Source organism: Ursus americanus, chromosome 22 (assembly GCF_024610735.1).
Source record: "Ursus americanus isolate L20-20 chromosome 22, mUrsAme1.1.p, whole genome shotgun sequence".
NCBI classification, from domain to species: domain Eukaryota; kingdom Metazoa; phylum Chordata; class Mammalia; order Carnivora; family Ursidae; genus Ursus; species Ursus americanus.
Window position 1 is genome coordinate 49,592,189 of NC_142148.1, and position 21,511 is coordinate 49,613,699.

Genomic DNA, 21,511 nt, shown 5'->3' on the forward strand with positions numbered 1-21,511 from the left:
GGGATGTCGTGCTGGTGACGGAAGGATTATTTACACCACAGAAGTTGGCTAATAATTGGAGCCTTTCTTTTTTCTTCCCCTTTGTCTTTCTCTTCCTTCCTTCTTTTTCGCCCCTCCCTTTCACCTTACCATCCCTTTCTGGGAGCCCACATTCACCAGCATACCAATGAGTCAAGACTGTACTCAGGTGTCTGTACTCACTGGTATGCTAGTGAATGCCGCTCGCAGAAAACACATGAAAGAGAGCCTCTGGCCAGCTGTAGCACTGTGCACATTGATGTGAACTTTCTTTTTTCCGATTTCTCACATTTATTTGAGAGAGAGAGAGAGAGAGAGAGCATGTGCCCAGCAGGGGAAGGGCAGAGGATGAGGGAGAGAGCAAGCAGACTCCAGCACTGAGCACAGAGCCTGACACGGGGCTCAATACCATGATGCTGAGATCACTGCCTGAGCCAAAACCAAGAGTCAGACTTTAGCCGACTGAGCCACACAGCACCCCATGAACTTTTGAACATTACAGACTCTCTTTACACATATGCATGTAAGACTTCTGATTTAATGTAAGAGTCCAAACATATAAACAAAACGGTAAAGGAGAAATGTATTTGCCTTTTGAGTATTAGCTCTAAGGAATATTTCTGACTGAGGGGTAAACACAAAGGAGAGGAACTCAATACTACAGAAGTGTTTTCATTCCATAGATGAAAAATTAAGCTGAGGCTCAGAACACATGAGATATTTTCCCAAGGTTACAAAGTAAGTTAGCGATGATTCTAGGTCTTGAAATCTCAAGATTCAGAGATTTCATACTGTCCTTAATGTTTATGCTACAGGATCCAATGACAGGCAGACTTTAGTGTAACAAGGATTCATGCAATATATACATTTCCATCGATGTCACATCAAATTGCAGAATAGAGGAGTCTGTGTTATAACAAGAAGGTAACATATCAATGTAACAAATATTCTGACATGTATCTCAAGAAAGATCAATAAAGACAAAGAAGAGTATGACAAACTACAATGGTGTCCCACTCTAATGTTGTTCCAAATTGTATTACAAATATTTTCACACATATAATAAAGTAGAAATACTTTAAAGTGAATACCATGTACTGCCGCCTAGATTCTACCATTAGCATTTGCTAGATTTGCTTACCACATACCTATCAACCCACCCCTATTTATCCTTCTTTCAACCCATTTTATTTTTGATGCATTGCAAAGAAATCTGCAAACATCAGTACATTTCACCCCTAAACATTTCAACATGCATATCACTTCCTTAGAGTTCAAAATTTCTTTATGGTACTTTACATAAAATTTATAAATCAGGAAATGCACAAATGTTAAGTGGACCATGTGATGAGTTTGGACAAATGTAGACAATGAGGTAATCCAAATCCAAAATCAAAGGTATATCATGTTATCCTCCTCCTAAGAAGCAAAGAGAAATGTTCTCTGTAGGAAAATAAGGTCACAGTAAAACCCAAATGATTTGTACAAACTGTCTGGTTAATATGATATGTAGCATATTCATTAAAAATCAGAAATATGAGAAAAGAAGTCAACATTAACAACACCACAATAAAAACCAGACAATACTTTAAAGACATAGGAGATCAGGATAAAGAAAGTTTCAAAAAGAAATGGAAATGGAATTGAAAAATAAAATAACCAAAATGAAAAACTCAGTGGGTATGGATTGACAACAGAATGGACATGGCTGAAAACAGGATGAAAAAACCAAAGGAAACACCCAGAGTGAAGCACGGTGAGACGAAAGGACGGCCTACTCAGAAAGGAAGGCAAGAGAGAGAACACAATGAAGAGCTGCTCCTATACTTGGCTGCAGAGGCACAAGGAAAGAAGATTAGCAAAAGAGGGCAGAAATGATATTTGAGGAGAGAATGCCCGAGAATTTTGCCAAAATTGGTAAAAGATGTCAATCCACACACTCAAGAATCACAAACAAGCAGGGTAAATACAGAGTACCTTACAGTAAAAGTGCTGAAAACCAAGAACAATCAGAAAATCTTACAAGCTTCCAGAGGAAAAAAGAGACATTTCCTCCAAAGGAGCAACCACGTGACCTCACATGACTTCTCAAAGACAATGCAACAAATATTCAATGCGCAAAGAGAGAACAGATGCCTGGGTAGAATTCAATATCCAGAAAAACTGCACTTCCAAACCAAAAGCAAAATAGAGAAATTTTCAGATACAGAAATGAGAAAAACTTTTACCAGGAGATCTGACCTAAGGGAAATACTAAAAGTTATTCTTTAGGCAGAAGGAAAATAATTCTGGATCAGAGATTTAGGAAGAGATAAAAGTGCAATAAACAGGTAATTATTTGGATAACTCTAATTGGATAAAATATATATATGAATATATATATATATATAAGAATAAAACTGGGTAAAATAATAAATATGAAAGAGATAATATATGTGTACACATATAAATAATATATTCATAATATGGAATTCAAATACAGATGGTCCTCAACTTAGGACAGTTCAACTCAGAAGTTTTCAACGTTATGACAGTGCGAAAGTCACGCATAGTCAGTAGAAACTGTACTTCGAATTTTGATCTTTTCCTGGGTTAGGGATATGTAGTATGACACTCTCTTGTGGCGCTGGGCGGTGGCAGTGGTACAGCTCTCAGTCAGCCCTGGGATCGCAAGGATAAACACCTGATACACTTACTACCGTTTTGTACCCATATAACCATTCTCTTTTTCACTTCTAGTATGGTATCCAATAAATTACATGAGATATTTAACACTTTATTATAAGTAAGGCTTTGTGTTAGATGAGTTAGTTTACGTCCATCAGCTCCTCTGTAAGCCTTCCTGTCTGTCTGCCAGGCTGCTCTCTGTTTATATCCTGCCTTACCCATCTCCGCTCTGCCAGGCTCTTATTTGCTTCTCTAGCTAGCCAGGCCAGCAGTCAAATAGACACACGTAGGAATACCTGGAATGATACTCTACAAACATCAACAGTGGTTGCTTAATGGCAGTATTTTGAGTGATTGGCTTGGGACTCTATTTGTCTAATGAACATTCACTTTTTAAAACATAAAGTTATTTTTTAAAACAAAACCAACACCAACAAAACAACACAATTGACAAATAACCTTTAGAGCAGTGCTTTGAACTTTTCAGACCCATAACCTAAGTAAGACATTTTACGGAAACATATATGCATTTGGATAATAAATGTTGTTTTAGAAGGTTTACAAAGAAATACTAATCCTTAGAATATGCAGTGTACTCTGAAATGTTTCAGTCCATCCTATTCTATTCTATTCCATTATTTTAAAACAATACTGGCCTTTTTTTTAAAGATTGTATTTATTCATCTGGGAGAGAGAGACAGAGCACAAGCAGGGGGAGAGAGAGAGGGAGAAGCAGACTCCTCGCTGAGCTGGGAGCCCAGTGTGGGGCTTGATCCCAGGACCTGGAGATCATGACCTGAGCCGAAGGCAGACGCTTAACCATCTGAGCCACCCAAGCGCCCCAAAAGACTGGCTTTTGATACGTTGACTTCATGACCTACAAATGGTCACAACAGGTAAGAAAAACACTGGTAAGAAGACAAGTTTCCAGCGGAGTGACCCCGAGACCAGAACTGCCCCACCTGAAGCTTCTACCACTCACTGCTAGCCTGCCTGCTGGGGGCAGCAGTAAACTGAGGCTGCCCTGAGCACCACTGAACCTCGTCTCCCCTCATTTACCATCTGTTTCCACTGTCTGCAACCTACCGAACCATCCAGGCCAAGGACACTTGCACAGTTAGCCCCTGCCACGAGCCTCTCTGCGCTCGGGGCCCCTTGTCAGCATTTATTTCGACACCACACCCATGGACATCTGACCTTCTTCCATCATGCACTGTTCTCTGGTGCATACACACACATCTTACCTCCCTCACTGAGAACATGAGCTTGCTGAATGCACATTTTAAACCTTAATGGCCTTTAGGCCTAAATATTAAATAGTCTCTGAACACTTTAAAATTGAAAACGAAATCACTAGGAAACAAGTCACATTTTGCCATCCTGAAAAGAACAATAAAGAGAAAGACAATTATCATATGGTTTCACTCATTTATGGAACATAAGAAGCAGGAAGATCGGTAGGAGAAGAAAGGGAAGAAGAAAGGGGGGGTAAACAGAAGGCGATATGAACCACAAGAGACTATGGACTCTGGGAAACAAACGGAGGGCTTCAGAGGGGAGGGGGGTGGGGGAATGGGATAGACTGGTGATGGGTATTAAGGAGGGCACGTATTGCATGGTGCACTGGGTGTTATACGCAAGTAATGAGTCATGGAACTTTACATCAAAAACTAGGGATGTACTGTATGGTGACTAACATAATAGAATAAAAAAATATTATTAATTAAAAAAAAAAGAACAGACAAAAAAATCCCGCCCCCCCCCAAAAAGAACAATACATCATTGACCACAAGAGGGCAATAGAATGCAAATGTTAAAACCCATGCCCCTTCAAGAATCTCTACTTCGTATTTTCACATGCACAACCCTTACAGTTTAAATTTCACATATATGCTTTCAAATTAGATTTGATGAAGAATAATGAGAAGGTGTAAATAAAATGTTTTTTGGCTTCACGGCACAAAGATGTCTCAGAAGTTCGGTCATGAATACAAATGGCTAACAGACACATGAAAAAATCAAAATCATTAGCCATCAGGGAAATTCAAATCAAAACCACACTGAGATACCACCTTACGCCAGTTGGAATGGCAAAAATAGACAAGGCAAGAAACAACAATTGTTGGAGAGGATGTGGAGAAAGGGGATCCCTCCTACATTGTTGGTGGGAATGCAAGTTGGTACAGCCACTCTGGAAAACAGTGTGGAGGTCCCTTAAAAAGTTAAAAATTGAGCTACCCTATGATCCAGCCATTGCACTACTGGGTATTTACCCCAAAGATACAGACGTAGTGAAGAGAAGGGCCATATGCACCCCAATGTTCATAGCAGCAATGTCCACAATAGCTAAATCGTTGAAGGAGCCGAGATGCCCTTCAACAGATGACTGGATTAAGAAGTTGTGGTCCATATATACAATGGAATATTACTCAGCTATCAGAAAGAACGAGTTCTCAACATTTGCTACAACATGGACAGCACTGGAGGAGATAATGCTAAGTGAAATAAGTCAAGCAGAGAAAGACAACTATCATATGATTTCTCTCATCTATGGAACATAAGAACTAGGATGATCGGTAGGGGAAGAAAGGGATAAAGAAAGGGGGGGTAATCAGAAGGGGGAATGAAACATGAGAGACTATGGACTATGAGAAACAAACTGAGGACTTCAGAGGGGAGGGGGGTGGGGGAATGGGATAGACCGGTGATGGGTAGTAAGGAGGGCACGTATTGCATGGTGCACTGGGTGTTATACACAACTAATGAATCATCGAGCCTTACATCGGAAACCGGGGATGTACTGTATGGTGACTAACATAATATAATAAAAAATCATTAAAAAAAAAAAAAAAAAAAAAGTTCGGTCATGAGAAGTCTGCAGTTACCTACTTGGCCCAAGCTACTTCAGAACTGAATTTAGATTGGAGTGAGGACTAAATGGAATGCAGAATTTAGAGCACCCTCTTGGCCAGCGGTGCAATGTCAATAATGGATGCAGACAAAACTTTCCATATAATAAATTAACAGTTTACCCAATAAAGGTAAAACCACATCAGTTTAGCATTATCTCACGTGCAAAATTTACAAGCTTTGTCAATCATATCTAGTCTTACAGTAAGCACTGGCGTCCAAGAGCTTAAAACATTGCTACAGATCAGGGCCTGCAAAGTATGGCCTGTCATCCAAATCCAGCCTGCCAAGTGACTTTCCTAAATAAAGTTCCCCGGGAACGCAGCCACGCTTCTTCGTTATGTGCTGTCCATGTCTCCTTTCTCACTACAAAGACAGAGCTAAATAGCTGTAACAGAGTCCGTGTGATCAACAAAGCCTGAAATACTATGATCTAGTCCTTTACTCTATAAAGAATATGACCTCTATCCTCAATTATATGACCGTAATCACTTGAACTCAAATTAAATGGTTAGAAGTACCTTCCGTGGGTACAACAGGAACGCAACAGGGCAACGTTAACGGACAGACTAGGGTAGATTTTTAAGTCCTGGACTATTATGATAAAACAATGTTTTGTCAGCATGACATATACAGTATAGGCTAGAAAGGGATGACACAGCAGGTGCGGGGCTCCAGGGAGCATGCTGCTAACCACGGCCAAAGGAAAAGGAGGGAGCAGGAGTGCGAAAGCCCCCTACATGGCTTGTCCAGGGATGGCTCACTGGAGGAGCTGGAGACGAGAAGCACGGGAGGGCTGAAATTAATACGCACACAAGGACACGAGCCCCGTTAAACAAGTGGTCAAGTCATGAGGAGAAGCTGATGTTAGGGAAGAAAATAAGCTCAGCTCTGGCCTCGTCATCATCAAGACACCACTAGAAAGTCAGACAAGGTCACCAGGGGGCATTTTAAAAGGCAAGTGTGCAAACAAGAAGCAAGGTCCAGACAAAAAGCTTGAGTGAGAGTCTCACGCCACATGGCTGCTGGCTCCGAGCCCGAAGGAAGCAAGTGTGGACTTACAACGAAGAGGCTCAAGCCCAGAACTTGGTCAATTCTTGGAATCTGGGGTCAAAGAAAACAGAGGCCAGGAAACGAGACAGAGAAGACACAGTCAGGGAGTGAGAATATTACACTAATATTTTCTTAAGTCCAACCTTTTTATTCACTAAAATACAAAATACGTGAACACCTCCAGATTGCTGTGGATTACACTGGGACTTTCATTGTTGGTTGATTTTTCCTTAATGACAGTCTCAGAAGTGAAAGGGTTCATCGCTATCTAGAAGTCTTGCCCCTCCTCGGAAAGCTCTTCATACTGCGCATGCACCGGTCACGTGTGTGCACAGGGCTCCTCCCCTTCTCCCCACGGACCACAGGTCTCTGCCATTCAGGGGCCTCACCTTCTGTGCGTGTGCCCAGACTCAACAGCTAGTCCCCATCACATGCACACACCCACAAAAGAGCCAGGCTCTGTCTCCCAGGGCACCGGTACCAAGATGCAGGTGGCCAGTGGCTCCAGCCCACACCACAGGTCGGCTGTCTTCTCCGCTGCACCGCGGGTTCTGTTTCCTCTGTCAGAGCTTCTCCACAGCAGCACGACTAACATTTGAGGCCTGATGTTCCCTGTCGTGGGCGAGTGCAGGCCCTGTCCTATGCCTGTAGGATAATCACTGGCTACTACCCACTAGAGGCCAGCAGCATTGCCCTCCCTCCAGTTGTGATGACCAAAAATGTCTCTGGACAATGCCCCTGGGGGGGCAGAGCCAGCCCCGGTTGTAGCTCAGGGCTGCTAATCGTTGCCCGGCCTCTGGTCTCTCTCTGCCGTCTTCTTCCGCACTTGCACCTGCTTTCTTGTTTGTACTTCCCCTCCCTTTTCACTCACCACAGTGGCCACCACCAGGGTGCTGTACCAGCGTCATCCCTTGCTTTCCCCTTATTCCCCTCCCCAGCCAACTTTTTCCTCTTACGTCATAAAAACCTCAATCACACGTTCATGCCATGTGTGTTTGCAGGGAAAGTACAACCATCTGCAGAGCCTCCACAGAGCTCCCTCTGGCCCTTGGGACAACACCAGCCTGGGGCTCCTCTTTGCCATGTTCATTGGTTGATGAGTATTCAGCAAGAGCTTTCTTCCCACCTACCTCTGGGTTTCAAGTTTCTTACCGACACGTGAGGATATTTTTGGAATGATTTGCTCAGATATAGAATTTCCCCTCCACATGTAGGAATTTTACAAAAACAAAATCTTAAAGAATCATACACAAAATCACAACACTCCGCATGAGAAATTAAAAGCAGGATTAGAGGGATCATTATTCAGTCCAGTAATGTAGCCCAACTCATCAGTAGTATTTCTTGCAGGACTATGCGCAAAAGAACAAGAACAAGTCTCTTCAATTTCATGAACTTATCACACACACACACACACACACCTGCGTTAGCAGACGTCAACTATCCGGGAGCTGAAGAAGCCACACCAATTCAAAGTCCCATCAGCCTGGGGTGTTCTGGATCCTCTCCACCCCCACCTCCACCTGGCATTTCTCTTTCACCGTGGTCACTGATATTTACGGCAGTAAGTGTAGAGAGGACTGGGAACACCCTCATTTGATGACTGGCCATTTTGGAAATCTCCTTTTGTGAAACACCTGTTTTTTCTAAAGAGTTGTCATTCCCCCTCCCCAACCCCCATCTGACCTGTAGGCATGCCTTACATATTCAGGGCACGAGGCCATTGTTAGACTCCTATCTTCTGCCACTCCAAGACCTGTCTTTCACTCTCTTGGTGGTATCTTGCAAAACTTATTTTAAAAATCTTTTTATTTTAATGTTATCTTTTGAGGAAGAAAGTTCATAATTTTTATGCAGCCCTATTTATTCGTTTCCTTTTTAGGAAATTCTTTTAATGTTTTGTTTATAAAATATCTGCCTACCCAAACGTTATAAGAAGATCTATTTTTTCTAAAGTTTTATTACTGACGTTTAAAAAAATGTAATAGGGGCGCCTGGGTGGCACAGCGGTTAAGCGTCTGCCTTCGGCTCAGGGCGTGATCCCAGTGTTATGGGATCGAGCCCCACATCAGGCTCCTCCACTATGAGCCTGCTTCTTCCTCTCCCACTCCCCCTGCTTGTGTTCCCTCTCTCGCTGGCTGTCTCTATCTCTGTTGAATAAATAAATAAAAAAATCTTAAAAAAAAAAATGTAATAGTCTCACAAGGAAAACATGCAAACAAAGTAGTAAATACAATTCTTTTGGTTCAGTCAAGGGTGGAAAAAATGCAAGGTACACACAAGTTCTGCTAAGAGTCTTAAGTGTCCATCTTCATTAAAATACACAACTGCCGAACAATGAGTTTCCCTTCTACATCTACTCAGAGCGAGGTCAACAATTTACTGCAGATATTCTGCATGGGGCGGTCATTTGTGGAAGCACACCAGAGTTCATTTTGAACCGAGGACTTACCAGGCACTTCACATGCACTCTCTCCTAAGCCACGCAGCTGTCAGAGAACAGAGTGCAGTGAGCCACGCTTGGCAGGCCAGGAATCGGTGCTCTGCAAGCAGCAGCGGTCGGTCCCGAGCCACGCCTGGCAGGCCAGGAGACGGTGCTCTGCAAGCAGCAGCGGTCGGTCCCGAGCCACGCCTGGCAGGCCAGGAGACAGTGCTCTGCAAGCAGCAGCGGTCGGTCCCGAGCCACGCTTGGCAGGCCAGGAGACGGTGCTCTGCAAGCAGTAGCGGTCGGTCCTGAGGCTGCACGCTCAGGGTCAGACAGGACACAGGAGGCTTTCACTAGGAATGTCATCTCATTTAATGATAAGGAAACAGACTCTGGATCAAACACTGGGCAGCCTGGCTGCACATCCCTGCTGTGACCAGCCAGCACCCTGATGATGCTGACGATGGCCTCAACGGACACATCATGACTACTCAGGGCCTGACAGTGATGGTTATGAGGACGTGACCCACAGCCTCCTTGTAGTCAGCCATGGGCCTGACAGAAGCAGGAAGGACGTGGGCTCTGCACCGGGACCGCCTGGGCTGGGACTCTGGCTCCGTGGCCCATCCACGGTCTGCCATCGCCTCTCTGCACCTTGGTGTCTTGGCAAGGTTGTCGGGAGCGCAGAACACCGAGCACACGCACCGGCACACAATAATCGCGGGCTCCACGGATTACTTATCACCCTAGTAGTCACTCCACAAATACTGACTCCAGCACCAACCCCATCCTAGGCACAGCTCCCGGGGTTGGGAAGACCCAGTGAACAGAACAGGCAAAGTGCCGGCTCTCTAAAAGTTTATATACAATTTGTGGTGAAAGTCAGACAGCAGATACACAAACATCCGTGGGCTGGCAGGAAGCGTGACAAAGACAAATAAGCGAGTTAAGGGTGAATAACAAGTGAGGAAGCATTATTCCACACAGGGCAGCTGGCAGAGGACACTCTGATTCAGTGACATCTGAATGAAGATCTGAGGGGAGGAAAGGAGTCGTTCAGTCATGTGCAGGGACAAGAGTTCTGACCTGTTGGAAGAGAATGGGCGACGGCCCTGAGGCTAGAGGATGTGTGGGAAGGCAAAGGCAGCTCGAGCCCAGAGCACAAGCACTGAGTAGGAGGGCTGCAGGGAGAGGTAGGATCGGGAAGTGGCAGATCACAGAGGGCCCTGCATGTCCTGACTACGGAGCTCGGAGCACTGGGAGCACAGCAGGGTCGTCACACGATGTACGTTTCTCAGACCAGGCAGGTGACAGTGTGTAGGACAGACAACAGGGCCCAGAGGAAGAAGCAGGAGGCCCGGAGGCGAGCACAGTACCCTGGCTGAGAAGTAATGAACCAGGTTAGTATCTCACCCTGTTTTCACTGATGGGAAAAACGCTTCAGGGCTTTAGGTAAGTGGCCCAAGGTCCCACAGGTAGGAAGAGGCAGACAGGGATTCCTCTGCAGCAAGTACATGCACAAATGCCGCGGAGCAGAATGAAACTAAGAGAAGGCCCCTGTGGCTCAAAAACAGAGGAAGAGAACTGACCTTACTCTTGTGCTGGCAGGCTAGCTCTTCAGATCGTGGGAAGGATTCTGGTCCCTGCTTCAATCGGTACAGTCTGGCTTGTCTGTCCCCCCACAGCCCTGCTGAACTGCCCAAGGTTGCCTGATCTAGTCGCATTCCATCACCCTGGTTCAGTCCTTAAACCACAGCACCCAACCCCCACAGCCTACTCGCCCACGAGTGCTGACATCCCCACTCCCCTCTCGTCCATGAAACTTACCATTCTCCTTACCCTTCCGTTACCATTCTAAGAGCCTGGCTGCATCCTGAGACACATTTCCACTATTCTGCTGTCTGCCATTCCATGGATTTCTGCATAGCAGCTAAATATAACAGGCCCCAAATAAATCATCCTTTTGCTTCTTCTAAGAAATAACTTCCTATTAAGACCACTGACACTAACCTCCTCAATCTTACCACCAACAATGAGCACCAAGATATCCATAAGCTAATCAACTAATGGCGAGGTGGAGTAGGAAGTGTTTGGACAAAGAATCTGTTAACCTTGATACTGAGAAGGGTCAGCTAGCCAGTCTGTGTGTAGGAAATAAACAAACCACAATCTCCAGAAACAACACAGATATTGTTGTTTCTTGATGGGTCCTGCAAATAACGTGGTACTGGACAACTCTTTCTTACAACAGACTTCCATTTAAAAATCCTCAAAGAAGGATGGAGATAGAAATTCATCGTTAGGAAAAATTGCAGCAGTAATAGCTGTAAGAAAGAATCATCAATAGTACTGAGATTAATGGGTGAAAATCAATGAGAAACAGAATACCTGCATAGTCTCAATATATCCCCCAGCACGTACTTCTAATTACAAAAGAGAAAACAGTAACTTCACAGTGGAGAAACCTGGCCAGCACCTTAAACCAAATGATCCAAGTGCAAATCACCTGTAAAAAGGAGTCGCCTCATCATCACAGACTTCCCGATAAGCTGTGCTGTGACGGCTTCAACAGCCTGGCTGTCGTACTCTTGCCAACAACACACAACGTCAATATAACCATGAAAAAAACCCCAGACCAACCCCAATTGGCAGACACGGTACAAATAACCAGCCACTATTCTTCAGAAGTGTCAAGTTCATGAAGGACATAGACAGACTGACGAACTGTCCCAGATTAGAGAAGACGTAAGGAGACCGTGAACAGCCACATAGTATCCTAGACCAGGAAAGGGATGGTAAGTGGGACACCTGTGGAAATCTGAGTAACATCTGTAGATCAGTTAATAGCACTGTATCCATGTTAAGTTCCTAGTTTCAATTACATACTATGTTTATGAAAGTTTCAACATTTTAGGGGAGCGAGGTGAAGAGTATGCAAGGCTTCTGTCAACTATTCTTCCAACTTTTGATACATATTGAGAATCAAAAGAAATTCGCAGACTGATTGTTCCATAACCGTGGTAACAACACCCGTAACACCCACCAGAACCGCTCTCCAACCAGCCTCTCTGGAGCCAATCTGTGGCCGCAGACCCACCGGAAACGGACGGACACTGACCTATCTCCCTGCTGCTCGTATCTGGTGCAGAAGCATCCAGTACATGTTTAACACCAGCAAACTGAAAGTCCGTCCTCATTTTAAAGGCATCACTTCCAAACCTGTCAGAGCGCTCCTCTCTTTGTTGTCTTTCTGCTTTAAATCTCAGCAATGCAGGATTACAATGAAAGACTTACTTTTAAATGAAGGCATGAGCAGAGGCAGTGTCATTTCAAGGTAACACAGGAAACCATGAAGCATAAATGAAAGCTTCCTAAACTATCATTATTCATTTTCACTTGTCATCTTTGAAAAATGGCACCTTTCCTCTCTATAAAAGACTTTTTCTCCTGCCAAGGTCTGAAACCAGTGGTGTCCTTGCAGAGCGAGGGGCTGCTACACGGCAGGGACAGAGCAGTGCTAAGTAGGACCGTGTCTTGGTAACAATGAGGAGGGTACTCTGCACTTGCTCGGCAAAGCCCCACAACACTTTCTCAAAGGCCACACGAGCCATGTCTCAGACCTGGCCCTCGAAGCCCTGGATTCGACAATCAAAAGGACTGGACCATTTCCCCCAAAGCTCAGACAGTCTATTTATACCTGACTAAGCCAAACAGACCACTCTACACAGGTGACTCCAGATACCCAAATTTAATTACCAAAATTTGGTTCATTAGTAAGATCTAAGTGCTAAACTTCGAAGTTGAAATATGTCTGGTGGAAATCTCTCAAAACTGCAGGACACTGTTTGCTGCAGTATCGATTAGGACGGTATTGTGACGTCCTGGGGTGTCTCCCTTATGGAGACTAGGGGGCAAGCTGCTCCTCCCAGAGAGGCTCTGGATGACTTCCCTCTGGTCCTTTACTTACATGAGCCACATTGTCTTACTTAACTGATGTGTTCCCAACAATATTCTTTTAGGTTTTTTTTTCTTCACTTTACAAAAGCTTATCATGCTGTATGTCATCTTCTGGGACTTACTTTTTTTTTTAATTAAGGTAAAATTCACATAACAAAACATTAGCCTTTTTATAAAGTGTACAGTTCAGTGGTACTTAGTGTACTCACAACACTTTCCTGGAAGACTCAATTCTGCCACGAAGTTACGTAGCTAAGATTCGTCCATACTGCTACACATCCCTACTGTTCGTTCATTTTTACTTGCATGACGTTCTTGCAACTCTAGCCCGGAACAGACACCTAAGAGTCTCTCAAGGACAAAATCTGCAGTGGAAGTGCATAGAGTGGGCAACGCCCGATTTTCAAGCTGTTCACCAGATGGCTGTACCCATTTACCTTCTCACCAGCAGTGCAGGCAAGAGCCTGCTGGAGCCACCGCCTCTCCACTGTCAACAACTTACTTTTGGCCACGCGGAGAGTGGCAGACGGATCGTGCGGCCCAGATTCCCATCTCCCTAATGGGCGAATGAAGCCGACAGTGGCTGCCTATGACTACTGGCCAGACTTGTGTTCTCTTTATGACGATACCGTCGTGTTTCTGGCCCATTTAGTGAATTGTCTGCAATTTTCATATCAACCGGAAGAACTCTTGACACCGTCTTTTGTTCATTACATATGTGGCAAATATCACCTCTCACTTGCAACTTGCTTTTTGCACTTTTAAAAATATACCTTTTGATATACAGAAGTTCTTTATCTTAATAAAGTCAAATCTGCTTTCTTTCCTTTTATAGTGAACACTTTGGGGGTATTAAATCTTCCTACTGCAGGACCAGAGACACAGTCAACTCTATTTTCCATGAAACTTTGTCTCACTTGATCCATCTCAAGTGGGTGTCTGTGTATTACTTGAGGTAGGATCTAACTTTGTTGTTCTTCCCACAAGGAGAGCCATTTATCAAATCAGCCCTTTCATTTCCCCAGTGGTGAGTCATGATGCCTCTGTGAGGTCACACTGCCTGCTTCAGTTACAACCCACTGTGTGCTGCAAGCTAGCTCACAGAGGTGTTTGAAGAGCTGAGGACTCAGGAGAGCACGCTTCTATCTCAGGATTACTGGACCATATCAACAGAGCCTATAGCAGAGAGTCCAAAAAGAAAAAAAATCTATGTTCAAAAACCTCCCGAGAATGGAGATTGACATCCAATTATTCTGGTGAGTCCTTTGACTAAGACCTTACTTCTCAAAACTAAAGCCAGGCGTGCGGCTGCCCTCACAAAGCCACCCATGAACTGAGAAGATGCCTGCTAGCGAGGAGAAAACACTATCAATCGTTCATTTCTTGTCCGACCTGTCTTACACAGGAGTAGACAAGAAATAGCTGAGTACATGGACTCCACTCTCTACCCTCCACCAGTGGAAGCTGTAGGATGTCAAGGAAGCTGTTAATAAACCTCTCAGAACAGCAGGTTTCTCACAAGTAAAGTGGAAAAAGGTGAGTACCCACCCACTTGATAAAACTATCATAGTAAGAATTAATTTTGGTAAAGTAAGCCAAGTGCTTCGCACAACGCCCTCCACATAGTAAGCAACATGTGTTAGTGTGAAAACACTGCAACGGACACACACTAGTAATGAATACACGTTACTATTCCACCATACTGTGTTTCCTCTTACTTGACACTCTCACCACCACTAATTCACTTCTCACTTAAAAAGTTTTTACTGGGGGGCGCCTGGGTGGCACAGCGGTTAAAGTGTCTGCCTTCGGCTCAGGGCGTGATCCCGGCATTACGGGATCAAGCCCCACATCAGGCTCTTCCGCTATGAGCCTGCTTCTTCCTCTCCCACTCCCCCTGCTTGTGTTCCCTCTCTCGCTGGCTGTCTCTATCTCTGTCAAATAAATAAATAAAATCTTTAAAAAAAAAAAAAAGTTTTTACTGGGTGCCTACTACTTACCAGGCACAACTAGCTAGAAACGAGGCACAGTTCAGACAGTAAGACCAAGGCCCTGTGGGAGAAAAGTCATCCAGTGGATCGGCAGTGGGCCCTACAGACAGAACGGTTGGAGAAGACCACAGGAAGAGGGGAGAGCAGAGCACTCGCCCTAAATGATGGGAGGTCTAAGCCATGCTGGAAACGGCAGGGGAGCACATTCACCAGAGTCCCAGCAGGTACAAAGACTCCAAGGAGCAATACACACTTGGCTTGTTCAAGAACCAGGAAGAGAGCCATGTGGCTAGGGTGGAGCAGGTGGAAAGTTCTCCAAGATAAAAGTCTGTCCCATTCACCAGGCAAGAAAGCTGGCGGCAGAGAAGATCCTGACCCAGTACTTTTGAAAAGGGAACACTGAAATGTCAGAGTGCAAGCCGCCGGAGTGCAGGAAGGGGAGTGAGAGCAAAAGGAGATGGGGCTGAGAGATGATCAGGACTCTCGAGTTGGCTCCACGGATGATGAGGAACTACTGGAAGCCTCTGCAGAAATGATTTACATATTTCCCTGGATGTGTATACTTTTAAAGACTTTTCAGCAAGTCCTATGAGCTCTACCTTAAAAAATCCTTGTATAACTGCTTTTCACTCCTTCTATTACTGCTCCCCCAAGCTACCAGCTTTTAGGATTTTTGTCTGGTTAGGCAAAAATTGGTTTATTGGTTTCCTGTAGGTCTATTGAATGAAAGTGTGATTTCGATGCCAAAGGCTGGTCTATAGAGACAAGAACGAGGAAAAAAGTTCACTGGAGCAGCCCCCAAATTTAAATGCTAAGCAGAAGACAGTGAATCGTCAGTAAAGTAGGAGGGTTGGGCACGCAAGAGGTGAAGCACAGAACATTGTTAGGTAAGAAATGACTGACAGCATCAGCTCCTAAAGGAAGGTGGACTGCAGTGCGAAGGGGAAGAGCCCATGGGAGGTATAGAAAAAGGCAGCAAGCCAGATCCTCAGCAAACTGGGAGTTTTACTTGGAACTATGAACTATTTAGGAATGTGTTTTCAAACTGATTAACACATTGCCATGTGCAGGCCTCTGTATTTCCATGTTAAAAAGGATAGTGAAAATCATAATTTAAAAATTGTTTACTATTGTTTGTTTTCTTTTTAATTATTAGGAGAGCTAAGTTTTAATCTTTTATTACTATTTTTGCTTTATGTATTTTGAGAAATGTTTTTAGAAACTTACAAGTTTAATTGTTCCATCTATTTCTACTCTTCATAAATTCTTGTGAAATGAGCCTTTTATTACTATGTGGTTGTTCTCCATATCCCTAAGAATGTTTTTCTGTCTTGAAACTTTTAAAACAGGGTTTTAATAAAGCAATACCAATCCCCTCATCCCCCTGGTGAGTAGGTAGGAAAATTCTTCTGTCTATTCATCCATCCATCCCTCTCCTATCTATCCATCCACCCATCTCTCCAGCCAGCCAGCCATCTATCCTTCTATCCATCCATCCATCCATCCATCCATCCATCCATCCATCCATCCATCCATCCCTGTATCTATCCATCCATCCATCTTTCTACCCATCCATCCACCATCCATCATCTCTATCCATCCATCCATCTTTCTATCCATCTATCTATCCATCCATCTCTTTGTATCTATCCATCCACCCATCTTTCTATCCATCTATCCCCCCATCCACCCAACTTTCTATCCATCCATCTACCCAACACCCATCCATCCATCTCTCCAAACACCCATCCATCCATCTTTCTATCCATCCATCCTTCTATCCATCCATCCCCTTCTCTAACCACCCATCCACCCACCACCCATCCATCTTTCTATCCATCTACCCATCCACCCACCATCCACCCACCCATCCATCCATCTTTCCATCCATCTATCCATCTTTCTATCCATCCACCCATCCATCCATCCACCCACCCACCCATCCATTCATCCACCTGCGCACCATCCATCTATCTAAATAAAATTAAACAGAATAGAATGCCTCTGGATGAAAACCTTAGAATTCAGTGTTCTAGTGAGGCTGGGTATGGTTTTGTGAAGTACATATGTAGACCTATATGTACATAGTTCTGAGACACGTACATGTATATGTGTACCGCATCTTAAGGTAAAATATTTCTTCCTGTAAGTCACATAAAAATGTCTTCATCATCACTGTTTTAGATACCTGTCATAAAGAGCAGATAGCTGGACTCTATTTTTTAATCACACACTAACAATCTCTGACCAGTTCCTGTTAGTCTGCTTGAGCTTATTTCCAAAGTCTAGTCTGTGACTCCTCTTTGTCCTGCTTTCCAGTCCCTTCCTTCTCTCCTTGCTGTGTGTCCCTAAAACTTACTCACCCACATATTACTTAGCTTATAAAATCTACTTCTAATGTTTCATGGCTGTCTTAATATACAATTTTTTTATTTTTTATTTTTTAATACATAATTTTAAAACGTGGTTGATAGCTTCAATTCTGACAGCCTCTCTTCTGACATGCATCCAGTATTTGGGTTCTACTTTTTTAATATAAAAAAATCAGTTCTTATCATTATTTGTTTTTAGAGCCAATGCTTACTTTGAACCACCCAATTTTTTCCCTAGTACTCCTTCTTGTATCTGAAAACCTCCTTCGGAAATCACTTTTCTTTCTCCTGAAATATGTTTGTAGGATGGCAAACTCTCTGAGGAAAGTACCTCTGTCACCCTGCTCTTGAATGGCAACTGAATCTGACGAACAAATACAGGTCGCCAGTTACTTTTTCTCACCACTTGGAGAGAAATGTGGAGAATTGTGAATTTTTCCCTGGTTGCTTTTAGCATCATCTCTTTTTCTTTTGTACACTATTTGACTAAAATCCACCAAAGTGTAGATTTATTTCATTAACCCTGTTTGGGATCTTACGTTAGTCCTATACCTGAGGACTTCTGGTATTTGCCACTTCTAGAAAATTCTCAGCTATTGCCATTATCTCTTTGGAGTATTTCTTTTTCCTCATTCTTTCTATTCTCTTTGAGAGCCCTGCCCAGAAATGGGTTGACATTCTCATTCTTCATGCTACATAACGTGTTTTCATACCTACCACATGTTTATCTCTGTGGGTTATCTTTTGGGAAAATTTTCTCAGATCCACACTTCTGTTTACTAATTTTTCAGCTATATCTAATTTGCTGTTTTATCCATCCAGTGGTTTCTAGAACTTGTGTTTGGCCTTTTTTCAAATCTACTTGGTTCTTTTTAGAATAGTCTCCTGTTTCTTACTGACACTTTACGTTCCGCCTCCTTTGGCATGCATGGACAGGCAGTATAAAGCCTAACCCTCCCAGAAGCACCTACAGGGCCCACCTGTGCCTCCAGCCTCTTGTCCACACACCTTCACTGGTGCAGACAGTGCACTGTCAGACCACTTCTTGGAGCTAAAACCGCAGCAGTCCTCCTGAGATGGGCACGTTCATTGAAAAAGCCTGCACTGTGAAGTCAGCTACATTCAAGTCAAAGCTGTGTCCCGAGCTCTGTCCGTAATTGGAACTTAAATCAAGTTTGTTGCTTGTTTCCTCCGTCTTCACCTTATAAGACTGGGGAGAGCTATGTGACATACATATTTTACAGGCTGCAAATGTACAAAGAGTGCACAGCTGGCCTGGCGCCTGGCTCCAGCCACGCCTCGGTGACGATACAGCAGTGGCGGTATCTTCACCACCTCCGTCAGCGTCAGGTTCAGCACTGCGTGTGGCAAAGTTCTACCTCGCCCAGTCTATGCTTGCCTTACTTTTGAGGGTTCAGGCTCCATGAAAAAGAGTAGTGCCCACTCACCTTTACTTGATATCAAGCAAAATAAGTTGGCTTAAAAGAACAGAAACAGAGCTTGTATATGCAGCGGTCTACACTCCGCATCTTACTGAGCACTAGGGCTACTGTCATAATGCACTGTGCCTCTGACTTGTCCATATAAATTAAGAAGGTAATAGAATTGTATGGAATAAAAATACCTGCAGGTATTTTTAACTAACTTCTAGGTATTCCTGGCTTTTAAACACTTATTTGATTGACTGGCAAAAGAGCTGGAGGTCAAATCTCTGCTAGCCATTGATGTAACCCAACCAAACTATATTATCACGGAATATCCTGTTAGCTTGTCAGTTCCAGCTGTTTGATAAAGCTGAAAATACAAGCATATTTCTCTGGTAAACTGTAACTAGGACAAGATCGCATTTGACTAGAGATTTATTAACCTTCACATGTTTGTTTTTCTTTTCGAATGTGTCTTCTAATCGATTTGGGTGCTGAACTGAAAGTGACCAACACTGAGTACCGTCCCCAATCCACAACCACCTTTGTCTCTGTGACTGTGTCTACAAAAACAAGGGTGCCTGCGCACGGGGCTCACCTCCTCTCACACTCTAGTGTTTTACACATATGGTTTCCGGCTAACGTGTTGCTCTGCTTAACAGTGGAAAAAATTATTATTTTTTGGAGAGAACCAGAGAAAGGACAATTGTAGAGAATCCTTTTAATTCACTTTCAGTCACAGCAGTCTCACTAAGGTCAGGACGAGTCACTACCTCATTTAATTGTAGCACGTGAACGTCAAGTACACACCCAGTCCTCTCAGGCGAGCCGGAGCGTACCGGGCTCGGCTCGCGAGCCATGCTGCCCGTTCATGAGATAATTAGATGTGGTCTCCTCAGGGCTCAGGAAGTCCTGCTGCACAAAAGAATGCTAACAGGCCAGATAGGAAAAGAATGAGGAATTGAGCTCTTCGAGCCGAGGCTGAAACAAAGGAGTCCTGACAAGAGAAGTGTGACTAGCCAAAGGCCATCACCACAGAACCCCTGAGAAGCTCAGGCAGTCCAGAGTCGGTGGTGCCACAAAGACAGACGGAACAGAAGTCTAGAAGAGATCACTGGTTAATCATTACCAGCCAACTGTATTTACACAGGAGTCGTAATTACAATCAGTAAGAAAATTAAGCAAAGACGTTCATCCTCTTGTGTGTGATTTAATATGCAAACAAATCAAGTGTGAGTCACGCCAAAGTAGGTATGTAATCTTACTTCCACTCCTCTGGTGGGTGTGCAAGTTCATACTTCTCCCTCACATTGGAGACACCTATATCCAAATGGAGCCAGTGAACCTCCTCTGACCGCAGGTGACTGAGGCGAAATCCATAGCAGGCCACGTGCTTTACTTTGTGACTGTCCACTATCTTCTGAATGATGCCCTAAAACATACCCCCCACAAAAATGACTGTTATAAACAAACAGAAAAAAAACAACTGTATGCTAAAAATTAATGCAATGTGCATTTCTTTTAGTTAGTTAGCAGAAATCTTTGGTAAAAAGAGTATCAAGTTAAATAAATTACTTCATTTTTCTCAGGAATCTTTTTTCTCAAATAGTATTTTTATGAACAAGGAAGAGTTCTGAATAAAACACAAGAGGCTCTTCCCTTTTCATTAGTGATAACCGAGGCACGGAAACGTAACATGCATTTCTGCAGCTCTACCTCTGCGGCACCCCCAAAACCTGACCAAGCATTCCGGCCGCCCCCTGGAGGTCACGTGCTGAGAACTAGACCTAAGGAGGGGGTCCCACTTTCTGAACCCAGGACAGCATACTGGTTTAGACCAGGCTACAACTTCATGTCATTTCTTAAGAAACACAGTTAGAAACATACAATGAAGGCCACGCTTCTGATAGTATCCATGATGTAGGAGAAGTTACTGGAAGCTAGGCCTACCCAATCTACTATGAGCTCTCTGTCGCTTACAATGCAGCAATCTAAAATAGTCCCCAAACCTAATGCTCCTGACACACGTGCCCATGAGTTCAGAGTTGAAGGCGGCAGGGAAGGCTGCCTCGCAAAGATGAAGCTTATCCTGGGACGAGGGCAAGGAAGCCGTAACCCCGAGTCTTGACCTGTGCTCTCACGGTTGTGGAGGTCTCGTGCGTACAGGGATGTAAATGGGCAGCACATATGGAAGACTCACATGGGAATACAGCAGAGACCATCCGCTCCCTTACGTGAAGGTGTGCTCATGATAACCACTACACTCTTCTCAACACTTCAGGCCATTCATAATTTTTAATGAGGCTGCTATTAACATGCAAATGACTGCTAAAGAAAATCACTGTTTTTTTAAATTAGCAATTAACTGAAAGCATCATATTACTTGTAATATAAGGCACATCTTAAAAAGTTCCTACGTATACTAAATATGTCTATATTAGGGCATGATGCTGTTGATAATAAGAATGTTCCTATCCCTACTCATGAGAAAAGAGAAGTAACGTGTCCTATATATGCAAAACCTGTCAAGGACCCAGTGTGTCCACACTAAAGGCATCATCACCTGCCCGTGGTCAGCCTCCCCTTCAGACTACTGGATCCCAGGAGAAGGTTGTGTATCAAGCACGGGAGAGTGACATCATCGGGGAGAAAGCACGGACAAAGGACAGGCTGGAGGAGTCAAAGGCAGATGAG

The 21,511-nt window shown here is 43.9% G+C and overlaps 1 protein-coding gene across 9 annotated transcripts in view; it reads right to left on the reverse strand.

The window, feature by feature from the left end:
* Positions 1–21,511, reverse strand: part of LOC123803122 (focal adhesion kinase 1-like) — a 285,650-nt gene that overhangs the window by 11,416 nt on the left and 252,723 nt on the right. The window contains exon 4 of one of the 9 annotated variants that reach the window (XM_087853815.1): positions 19,936–20,249. The exons of the other annotated variants lie outside the window; for them this stretch is intronic. Coding sequence (XP_087709941.1) covers positions 20,079–20,249 — 171 coding nt within the window. The 3' untranslated portion in view covers positions 19,936–20,078. Of the gene's footprint in view, positions 1–19,935; positions 20,250–21,511 lie in introns of those variants that run through there. 9 annotated transcript variants of the gene reach the window in all.